Source organism: Capra hircus, chromosome 11 (assembly GCF_001704415.2).
Source record: "Capra hircus breed San Clemente chromosome 11, ASM170441v1, whole genome shotgun sequence".
NCBI lineage: Eukaryota > Metazoa > Chordata > Mammalia > Artiodactyla > Bovidae > Capra > Capra hircus.
The window spans coordinates 60,864,857-60,876,952 of record NC_030818.1 but is presented as its reverse complement, the minus strand read 5'-3'; the positions used below and the strand labels follow the sequence as shown (position 1 = coordinate 60,876,952).

Below are 12,096 nucleotides of genomic sequence, written 5' to 3'. Positions count from 1 at the left end.
AACTAGTGTGAAACTAAACTAAATCATAAGTGCAGAACATCTTCACATAATCCCTTAAAATTCATTTTAAAAACATACTACCAAAAGACACAATCTATTTCATGGGGTCATTATAAAAGTGATGGTAGAGGAAAAAAAATTTAAAGAAAATTGTCATAAAGAAATATATCCTAAAAAAAAAAAGAAAGAAACATATCCCAAATATCATGAATCGTCACTATCATGGACGGTCAGACAGACAGACAGACACATACACGTATGCTGGCAAGTTAATTCTACTCTGAAGGAACCAAGTTCCCTTTAGCCATGTTTTTTAGCCAAAAATCACTTACTTTAAGTGATTATCAAAAAAAAAAGTTATAAAACTATATGAACCCATTTTGCTCCAGGAGCAAAAATATGTAGTTCCTTTCCCCTAAAAGCCAAATACTGTCAGAACATAGTTCATTTCAGCACAGTGCTTCTGCTATCATGCTCCTTGGTTTACACCTCTCAGGTCACTCGAGCTTCTGTGCTAGTTCATCTTCCTCAAACACTCTTAAATCTTCAAGTCATACTTTCAGTCTTCTTCTCGATTACCCCACTCGTTTTCTCTAGATGGTTCTTTTCACCATGTATTGCTTAAACAATTGGATAAAGATAATAGGCAACATTTACTGAGTGCTTACTGTATGTCAGGCACTGTTCTAACCACTTTACAAGTATTATCTCTAATCATCAAAACAACTCTATGCTGGAAGCACTGTTATTACCATTACCATGTTACAGATGAGTTACTAAGAGATTGAGTAATTTGTCCAAGGTCACACAGCCAGAAAACACGTTTTTTATCGATACACAGATCTGAATGCTCCTCAAAGCTATTCTAAAGTTTCTTCCATAGGGCTGGAGAGCAGGCACATTGGGCTCTCCTCTATTGCTTATGCAGTCAAGACTATAGTAAGATTAAATTAATAGTTTGGAGGTTGGGAAGAGAGAAAATGAAAAGGTACCAGACTCTAGATTCCACAAACATTAGCTGTAACTAATGATTAGGAGTAACTCCAAAGATTTAGAGCAAAAGTTAATAAGCTTTCTTAAAAGACCAGATAATAAACATTTCCAACTGCAGTGAACCAGTCTATGTAACAACTACTCAACTCTGCCATTTAATATGACAGCAGCCATAGATAATAAACAAATGGACAGGGCCATATTCTAATAAAACTTTATTTACAAAAGAGGCAACTTGGATGAGGCCAAAGTAGCCAATGACTAGAGGCATACTGAGTCTGGTGTAAAGACAACTGTGATATAAGCACTACAATATCCAACTACAGCATAAAGACAATCCACTATTTTCCTTAAACCATCACAACTGAGTTTTGTACAACTGAACTTCACATAAAATAAGCACTTAAAATCTCAATAAAATACTACACATAACAATTCAGTTTTTTTAAAAAATCAGCCCATGAAACACTAAAATAAAATTATAACAAAGTAACAACTCAACTTATTCTCTATTAAAATTACATCTGGGTTTCCCAGGTTCCTCAGTAATAAAGAATCCATTTGCCAATGCAGGAGAAGCGGGTTTTAATCCCTGGGTTGAGAAGATCCCCTGGAGAAGGGAATGGCAACCCACTGCAGCATTCTAGCCTGGAGAATCCCGTGGACGAAGGAACCTGGAGGGGCTACAGTCCATGGGGTCTCAAAAGAGTCAAATGCAACTTAGTGACTAAACAACAACAAAATTACATCTACCTCTGACAATTCATCAAGTGGAAAAGAAGACTTATTTTTGTTTCAAAGAATAAGGTTTAAAATTCACATAAACTTGTCATAGAAAGTTTCAAAAAGTAAAACTTTTTGCTCCACCCCTCCCCTCATTCACTAATTTCAGCACTTGACTCCCTGTCTTAACCATTTCTCTTCCAATTATTCTCAGCGTCTCAGCAATTTCAAGAGCCACATAATTTATCCCTTGGCCTCTAAATTCCCTAATTGCCCTCTTCACTGCTAAAATTCGTTTCCTCCATTCCATCTCAACCATCAACTACTATGGTCACACCCTAACAGCTGCAAGTCTTTAAAGAGGAATGAAAGCCCCCAGGGTACTGATACAAAAAGATGACCTATTTTACTTAAATTTATTTTAAAAAAAGAAAGAGAAATTAAGGTATACTCATATTTAACATATAAAACATATTAATTAAAAACACACTTAAGTTGTGTGCTTATTTTTTAACTAATACGCAAAGGAACCCACCACCTATATATTGTCATTACTATTAATCACATCCTCCAAAATCAAGCATCTCACTCTCTCACCTCCCAGTTTTCCAGCTCATTCACTGATATCCCAATCTCAACAACCACTGAATCTTTTTAACATCTCACAGTTTTTATCCTCTTCACTTCTCTATTGACCAGCCTATCTCTTATGTCATTTTCCTCCTCTTCTATCCTGTACTTCATCACTATAACCACTCCCCATGCATTCACTCCCAATTTCCTTGCCCTTCTTTTCCTGTTATATATTCCTGACATAACCCATCCCTGGTTAAATCCAAGTCTGCCTATTCCATGCTTGCATCCAAGTACTGAACATAACATAACTGAATTAAAATATGCAAACTTGCTGGTGCATTCACTTTAAATTAATGACCACAATGTTAAGAACACCCTCAGCACTACCAAGTAATCCTTCAACATTTCCCTATTCAATTCATTCTTGTTTTAACAATTTCAGCCCTTCTCTCCTGTTAATCCTTCAATAACTTTCTGTTACCTCCCCCTTGGATGATGACCCCTAATATTATTTCCCTAAGAAAACAGAAGCCAACAGAACATCTACATCCTCCCCCACCAAATCTACCAACCTAAATGCTTCTCATCCGTGTACTCTGCTTCCCTCCTTGTAACAATGAATTGTCCCTGATTCTACAAGTTCAGGGCTTCTCTGTAGCTCAGACTGTAAAGGATCTGCCTGCTATGCAGGAGACCCTGGGTCGAGAAGATCCCCTGGAGATGGAAATGGCAACCCACTCGAGTATTCTTGCCTGGAGAATTCCATGGACAGAGGAACCTGGCAGGCTACAGTCCATGGGGTTGCAAAGAGTCAGATACGACTGAGCAACTGACACACACACTACTTAAGTTCAGCCTTTCCATTTGTGTGCTGGATCCTGTTCCCTTTCTCTCTTTCTCCTGAAGTTACTTCCTCTTCCAGCACATCATCACTTTTTCCTTCTTTACCAACTATTTCCATCAGCATTAAAAGATGCTGCAATATCTTCCATGTGAAAGGTACACCCTGACCTCTTGTCCCTCTCCAGGTACTCCAGTTCTCCATTTTGTAGCAAAATTTTCCAACAAAATTATCTATACTGACTCTGCATCCACCTCCTTCCCTCTAACTCAATTTAATTATGCTTTCAGCCTCATCATTCCACCCGACGTGAAGTGAAAGTTGCTCAGTTGTGTCTGATTCTTTGAGGCCCCATGGACTAGACAGTCCATGGAATTCTCCAGGTCAGGATACTGGAGTAGGTAGCCTTTCCCTTCTCCAGGGGATCTTCCCAACCCAGGGATCAAACCTAGGTCTCACACATTGCAGGTGGATTCTTCACCAGCTGAGCTACCACGGAAGATCCAAACCGCTCCTCAATGTCATCAACTCTTTCCAACTTGCAAATCCAGTGGTAATCTTGCTCAAACTCTCAAAAGTATTTGACACGGTGAACCACTCTTCTCCTGGTACATTTTGCACTTCATTCCTTGGAAAGCACACACTCCTAATTTCTCTCCTACCTCACTACTGATTGTTTTCAGTCTCCTTTGCTAGTTCTTCCTCTTCCTCCCCTCCTCTATATGTTGAAATGTCCCAAGGCTCAGACCTCAGTTCTCTTAATCTCTGTGAGCATCACAGAAAATTGCCTATAGCCCTTTAGTTATAAATTCTATCTGTAAACTATGAGACTCTGACCTCTTCTCTCCCCTGAGCTCAAGATTCTTAAATTAACTGCCTAATTAAAATCTTCAGCTGGATGTCCCAAGCTTTAAGAAAGCAAAGCCAATTCTTGATTTCTCCTACACAACAAACTTTCTCCTCCTGGGTGTTCCCCATTCCTGTAATTAGTATTACATTCACCTGGTTGCTCAGGCCAAAACCCTAGTCATTAGCGATCTCTCACTTTACATATCTAATCCATCATTAACTCCTGTCAACTACACCTTCAAGAAATCTATTTCTAGTCACATGGGTTAATACTGTTGTCAAAACTTATTGCACTATATACTTTAAATGGATGCATCTTATTTATGTAAAAGTGTAAGCTATACCTCAATAAAGTGTGGTAGGAGCATGTCTATGTGTTACCAACATACATCCAGTCATTTCTCACCACCTCCACCACGACCTCTGCTCCTTGGACTACTACAATAGTATCTTAGCTTCTATTTTTACTCAGAATATTTCACATTTCACAAAGTATCCAGAATAATCTTTTTAAAATGTAAATCATATTACTTTCCCGCTCAAACCTCTCCAATGGCTTCCTATCACACTTAAAATCCAAAAGCCTTACCATGACCTCAAGACCATATGTGATCTAACCCCTACCTACTCAAACCTCACCTGTTACCATTTTACACCTTGTTCTACAGTGCTGCAGACACACCGACCTTCCAGATACTCTTAAAACACACCAAGCTTGTTTTCAATTATTATTTTTTAATGTATTTCAAAAGTATGTTCTTTATATCAAGGCAAATGTTCCTCTAATTCATTCCATTAAAGCAACAGAGAAATGCTTAAGTCACCCAAAGAAGTGGATTTGAATAAGTACTTATTAATATAACTTGGCCTTTATAAACTCAAGTTAATATTCACAGTGCATGTAGCATTCTAATGTCCAACTGGAAAACTAACTTGGGATCAGTTACAGAGGGCCTGGAACATCAGATTAAGGAGTTCATATTTTATCCAACAGGCTAGCGTCACACACTTAAGCTCTGGAAAAAGCTACTTTTTCACTTTTCAAATCTTGAGGTCACAGCTGTGCAAAAACTTGTGGAATAATGGAGAAAATGAGGGGTTACTTTCAGGGATATAAACCCCTTTTTGTACCTCTAGAATTCTGAACCATGTGATTGTGTCACCTATTTTAAAAATAAATTATAATTAAAACTATATTTAAAAATAAGAAAAAGGAATTCTTACATGACAGAAAAACCAGAAACCAATATATGTATGCCTTTTGGGGAAAAGTTTATGGTACTTTAAATACTTTTTAAAAACTCACATAGAAGAAATATAAAAAACAGATAAAATATGTTCACATATGTAGACGATAGAGATATACACAGAAAATATAATACATGCTCATAATAGTTCTCATCATGTATTAGGGAGCTCCTATTGGAACTGAGTTCTGTAAAATAAATGATCATAACCACAACTTGCCAACTTTCAAGTAGTTTCCTTAAACAGCTGAATAGCCATTGAGAGCTCATATAAGACTTCTCTCAGGAATCTAAAGACCTGCAGGTGATATTTTTTAAAAAGAAGAATAGGAAAAGAAACAAACCAAGAGAGGAAAGACAGCTAGTCTTTGTCACAGAGTCATCTCTAGTGGCCAGTCTCACCACTTGCCAACAGCTACATCAGTTAAGTGAGATTAATAATTAAATGACTTGGGGACAACAATAAGAGAAGGGGAATATAAACACTTAACATCTTCAAATTTACTGGAGCCTCTACCTGGTTATGGAGTGATGAGGAACAAGACTTAACAGTATCCTCTCAGATGAATAAAAGTCTTTCTGGTTTTTGTTCCTGACATAACTTCTAGAGCCACATCAAGAAAGAATTATGTTAGACACTGTTGACAAAGTGCAACAGTGCATTTGTCACAACAAATGCAACAAAGTTAGACACCATGTTGGGCAAATGCAAAATGCTGTAAGACAGCAACAAAGAAAAGTGTAAGAAAGCAGAAACCCCAAACCCCCTAAATAGAATCCATCCTTTGATCGAGGGTAAAACGCCGTGAGTTTGCTCATGGCCTAGATCTTAAAGATGGCTTCCTGAAACCCCTACCTTCATCCTGTTACCTATCACGCCCAGGTTCATAACCTACGGCCATAACAAGAGAACACGGAAAACATTTCTCCTCTCCTTAATCACAGAAATAACATGCTCTTCCTAGGAAAACATATCCTGATTTCCATTAACCTCTTCCATCAACACACTATGCCCTTCTTGAATCCTGAAGTTTCATCTTCGTTCCCTTGAGTTTCAAATTCATGCAGAAATCAGTATACTTTATCCTGAAGTCATGAATGGGCACTTAGGCTGAAAACATTATTTTAAAATACTGTTTCTTAAACTTTAATATGCATGGTATGAAGAAAGTGAAAGTTGTTCAATCATGTCTGACTCTTTGCAACTAGAGAGTCCATGGAATTCTCCAGGCCAGAATACTGAAATGGGTAGCCTTTTCCTTCTCCAGGGGATCTTCCCAACCCAGGAATCAAATCCAGATTTCTCAAATTGCAGGCAGATTCTTTACCAGCTGAACCACAAGAGAAGACCAAGAATACTGGAGTGGGTAGCCTTTTCCTTCTCCAGGGAATCTTCCAGATCCAAGAATCAAATCGGGGTCTCCTGCATTGCAGGCAGATTCTTTACCAACTGAGGTATCAGGGAAGCCACAGTATAGATCTCATTAAAATGCAGATCCTGATTCAGTAAGTCTAGGGCAAGGCCTGAGGGACAGCAGTTCTAACAGATTCATTCCCGGCCTTTGCAAATTCTCCTGTTTCTCGAAAACACTTGGAGTAGCAAAGTTCTAAAAGGTATGGCACATATATACATAGTTTACTTACAAAGGCACAATACTAATGGAATGCTGGCTGTTCTTTTTATAGTTTATTCCTTCTTCTCTAATGTATATTAGATCTATTTTCTTATCCTCTCAACACCTGCAATTTATCTTCAAAGCCTCTTTCCCTTTACTCAATTGGCATCTGTAAATTTCCTTCCTCTCCTTTTATTTTTCCATACCCTCAAAACAATACCTAAAATGTATACGTAACTGAAAAAATGCATGTTCTTACTATGTGTACAAGTCTATTTTTATTCTTATGTCCTTTAAATAGATTCTAATTCAGCATACATATTCAGTAATTTAAAAATTCTTGCAAGCATGAGGCATGAAAAATTCTTGCAAAATGAAGTATGAAAAATTAAAAAAGAGAGCTACAGGATTTAAGTATAGAAATTTGGCCTAACCTCAATTTATCACAAGGACCTTATGCAAAGTAAAGCAAAAAGAATATTAACTAAAAACTTATTACAACAAATTTTTATACAATGAAAAGATTTTAAAGCTCTATTTAAGGATCCACTTATACATAAAATTCCAGTACATCAAACAAATATATTATTCTTTGGGCATTGTCACCTTGTTAACTTTAAACTGTATTTTTAAATGAGATGGGGGAAAATGGAACATATTTAGAACTACACATCTAAAAATTTTACAATATCCAAATGCTTCTTATGTTAAGGCCAGACCTTATCATAAAGCTCTAATTTAATAGGTATACCATAATGTCCAAGCCTAAAAGCAATTGAGTCATCTATTCATAAATAATCAAGTTAAATTTCATTCTTGGCTTTTACCTTGTGACACATTAACAGTAACATACATATTTCTCAAGGAAAAATAAAATCAAGGAATGAGACAGACTATGGGGAAGAAACACATGTTGTGAATAAAGAATCACCTGATATGTTCTATTTCCCTTAAGAAAAGAGATTCAAATTTAACCATCTTACAGTTGATGCCCCCAGTATAAGACCAAGTTGAGAATAACTTGTAATCAGGAACTTCCTCATGTATTTCCTAGTTGAGTTAGTAGTACACTAGTCCTCCAAGCCAGAAACTTGGGTGTCAACTCAGACCTTTCCCTCTCCTTCGTCCTCATCCTTTTCAGACCCATACTGAAATGACCATTAAGTATTATCCATTTTGTGTCCTAAGTGTCCCTCTACTCTATTCTCCCCACTTTCTCTGCCACTGCCTTAGTCTAAGCCTCTTCTCTCATCTTACCTATTGCAATAGCTACTGTCACAGCCTCCACTTACCCTTTCCACTATGATCCTTACCTCACACTGTCATCCAAATGATTTTCCAGAATGAAAATCTAAAGTCAGGATTCCCTGGTGACTCAGATGGTAAAGAATCCACCTGTAACGCAGAGACCCAGGTTCAACCCCTGGGTTAGGAATATCCTCTGGAGAAGGGACCGGCTACCCATTCCAGTATTCTTCCCTGGAGAATTCCATGGACAGAGGAGCCTGGCGGGCTACACTCCATTGGTTCGCAAAGAGATGGACAGGACCAAGTCACTAACACTTTCACTTTTCTTCAAACCTAAAGTCTCTTCTGCTCAAAACCTTTTAGTATCTCTCCATCACCCACAGAATAAAGTCCAAGGCATGTATAACAACACTTCACCGCTGCCTGCCTCTAAAACATCATAGCCCACTGCACTCCTCCCACTTTAAGGCCCATCATAGTCCAGTTACACTGCATGAACTTCCGGCATACCACACACCTCCATGCTTTTGCATAAGCAGTTGCTTCATCTAGAATATCCTTCATTTCTTCCCCTTTAGCTTCCTGGCCAATTATTATGAACCTTTCAAAACTCAGCTCAGCTCCCAGAAAGTCATCCCATACCCTGCTGCTGCTGCTGCTGCTAAGTCACTTCAGCTGTGTCCAACTCTGTGCGACCCCATAGACGGCAGCCCATCAGGCTCTCCCATCCCTGGGATTCTCCAGGCAAGAACACTGGAGTGGGTTGCCATTTCCTTCTCCAATGCATAAACCCTTAAAGAGTTATTTCCTTCTCTGCTAACTTTGTAAGTAAAAACGGCATTTGTTGAGCATTTACTATGTGCCTGACATTTTTCCAAGCATTTTACATGTCTTAACTCATTTAATCTTCACAATAACCCTTTCTGTGAAGTGATACCATTATTACCTTTCTCAATATGAAAATTATCTCAGAGGAGTAAATAACCTGTCCCCAAGAATATCTGTTAGGGGATGGAGATAGATTAAGATCCCTACATCTATCTCTACATTATATTATTGCACCTATCACAGAGACTTTATTTACATGACCTGTCATTGCCCTAGACTCCTTGAGGGTAAACTCCTTGAGGGTGGGGATTATTTCATATTCAACTCTAAAGCTACCTACCTATAAAGTAGGTAATCAGTACATGCACTTCCTGAGTTGCACATAACATTCTAACAAGTTTAAGAGAAAAGTATTTGGAAACTAGTTTCCAAATAAATATTCAGATATGCTTTAAGAGTTCTAGAGTAGAGCAAGTTGTTTTTCATCTTATAAAAAGAGAAATTAATACAGACATGAGATTACAGTCTGTGTGAACAATGAAATGGACTTATTTTTGCAGTAATACTGCTTAATCACCACAATAAATCAAAACCCAAAGTACCATTTTCTTAAGATTAACTTTTTTCCTCTAATAAGAATAGTAGTAGTTTAGTCGCTATGTCATGTCTGACTTTTTTGTGACTCCATGGACTGTAGCCTGCCAGGCTTCTCTGTCCATGGGATTCTCCAGGCAAGAATACTGGAGTGAGTGGCCATTTCCTTCTCGAGGGGATCTTCCTGACCCAGGGATCGAACCCAGGTCTCCTGCATTGTAGGCAGATTCTTTACCAGCTGAGCTACAAGGGAAGCCCAATAAGAATTCTTCTTGCTTATCATTCAGGGCAGTGAAAAGAATGCACTAAGTTTACTTTGCTCAAGTGAAAGCAGAAAATCATAGACCAGCACTACTAATTGCTTCCTTAAGTCTGGCCCAGAAATGTATCTCATTAGGCAATTAAAATAAAATACAGTTGCCTGACTAAGCATATAACAAAAGAATTTCTAAGGTTGTATGGACTGGCATTCTATTAATCAGATAATGAAAAATTCTTTAAGCAAAAGAAAAAAAAAATCAGCACCACCCTACAAGAATAGATTTCTGTATTAAAACTCTATTGAAACATAGACATGTGTGTTAATCAAAATATATGCATGTGTTTGCAATATTTCAATAGCCATTTTTACATCTCCTTAAAATTATAGAAATCAAAGTTATCCTAACACTTATGATGCAAGACCTCAAGACCAAGTCTGCTGTACTTAGTGTGCTCTCATAGTAACAGTCCTCTGAGCCACACTGAAGTGCAGTAATGAAAACCCACAGGAATGGTACCAGCAGCAACAGTGCACACCATAGTACTTGTGAGAGTCATCTGCACCCCGCCCAGCTTTTACACACTTGTGCACTGCAGAAAGGTAAATCTGCTGTCAGAAGCAGCAGAGTTTAGGCCACAGCACAGCAAACTCTATACCCAGGCGCTCTTACCATTTCTTGGTACATTCAACCATCAGTTCCTGGTAGGAGGCCACAAACTGGAACTTGGATGCGTGTTTTCCCACACGCTGTAGTCTCTTCCAAACTGAAGCCATGATGATCAGTCAAAACAGTGGAGCAGTTCTCCGTTAGCAACACAGCAGCTTTAACAAAGCAGAAGGTCCAAAGCAAAGGAGCTTTGCATGTATGTCTGTACTTTAAAACACTCAACTACAACTCGAAATGATGTTTGGGGTCCATAAAGTCTTCTCCCTGTTTCACAGGGTAAATCCCATCCTAGATGAATAGCCCAGTCAAGAAGAGCATGACACACATGACAGGATGAGTGAGAGGAGGTTCCCTCATGGAGACATCACCATTCCACCTCGGGGGCTATATGATATGTATTCTGGAGGACTGAAAAGCAAAACAAAGAGAAAAAATATGAGAAGAGAAGCAGAAGAAGTGACTAACCACCCACGTCAGATACCACTGCAACAGACAACCCCAGTTCTCCAGCATGTTTTTCAAACAATGAAACAAAACACTAACCTCAAAAGCCAGTAACGTCAAGGATGCAAGACACCAAGGAAGAAATTACAACTCACACCACAGACGTGGAGCAACACATCAGGTAATCAGCATTAACAACAACTGAGAGGCGAAAGCCGGGGCCCTACCTCCTTCTCCTAGCATCACAGAAGGGCGAGCAGAGCGGGAAAGTCTAGAGATGCTGCTTAATGTCCACCGCCAGTCAGAGGAAGGAGTGGAGTATTTTAAAATAAACTTTATTTTTCAGGTGATAATTAATAGCTCTGAGTCCTAAAATAAGTGCGTGGAGCAAATTAAGGAGAGGGGAAGAATGCTGCTGCTGAGTCGGAGGGAGAAACGGATGGGAAAAGAGGAGTGGAGGGAAATCTCAAGAGAGAGAGAGGGCAGTGTCCCGGCTCCAGGCCACTTGGGCTCTCATTCACCTTCGCTGCCAACCGGAGGGAAATGGAAACTCTTGCCTGGGCGTGAAGCAGTGACCAAAGGGGCAAGTGCACGGTGCGGGGTGCGGTGCCTCCCTCCCCCATCCTTAGGGAATAGTCCGCCGGAGCCTCCTCTTCTCCCGCACACAGCCCAGACCCCTGCCCCCAGCGGAGGCAGGCGGTGGCTCGGCCGCAGTCCCTGTCACCCAGGCGATGCCAGAAGACCCCAGCCCGGTACCCGAGCCCCGGCCCCGCAGCACGTCCACTCCCGCCCCCTCCTCACACCTCTAATCCCGCTGTCGGGCTGAGTCTGGCCCGGTTCCCTCCTCAGCGCCGCTCCTCCGTCGCCGCCGCAGGAGAAGCCGCCGCCGCCGCCACCGAGTCCTCCATCCCCGCTGGAGCCACATGGAACAGCCGAGCCAGCCGCGGCGCTCCCGGGAGCCGGGGTCTGCAGCCCCTCAGGCGGACAGCGCGCCTCACGCCCGCCCCCTCCCGGACGCAGTAGCCCCGCGACCGTCCCCCACCCTACAAAACCCTGCCAGAGCCGCCGCTCAGCGCCCAGCACCCCCTCCCCCGCCTTCCTCCTCCGCCACCATCATCATTACCTCCCCCGCCGCACCTCTCACACTAACCCTACCCACGGCGGCTCAACCTCCGTCCGCCCCGCCGCCATTGGCTGGGCCCTGCGCT

At 40.6% G+C, this 12,096-nt stretch overlaps 1 protein-coding gene across 6 annotated transcripts in view; it reads right to left on the bottom strand.

Annotated features, from left to right (window-relative positions):
* Positions 1 to 11,874, bottom strand: part of EHBP1 (EH domain binding protein 1) — a 356,781-nt gene extending 344,907 nt beyond the window's left edge. For 3 of the 6 annotated variants that reach the window (XM_018055414.1, XM_018055412.1, XM_018055413.1), the window contains exons 1-2: positions 11,692 to 11,847; positions 10,448 to 10,852 (exon numbers count right to left, since the gene is read on the bottom strand). In XM_018055414.1, the coding sequence (XP_017910903.1) occupies positions 10,448 to 10,551 (104 nt within the window). In that variant the 5' untranslated portion in view covers positions 10,552 to 10,852; positions 11,692 to 11,847. Of the gene's footprint in view, positions 1 to 10,447; positions 10,853 to 11,115; positions 11,212 to 11,691 lie in introns of those variants that run through there. The other 3 variants (XM_018055410.1, XM_018055415.1, XM_018055411.1) reach the window with 2 other exon arrangements.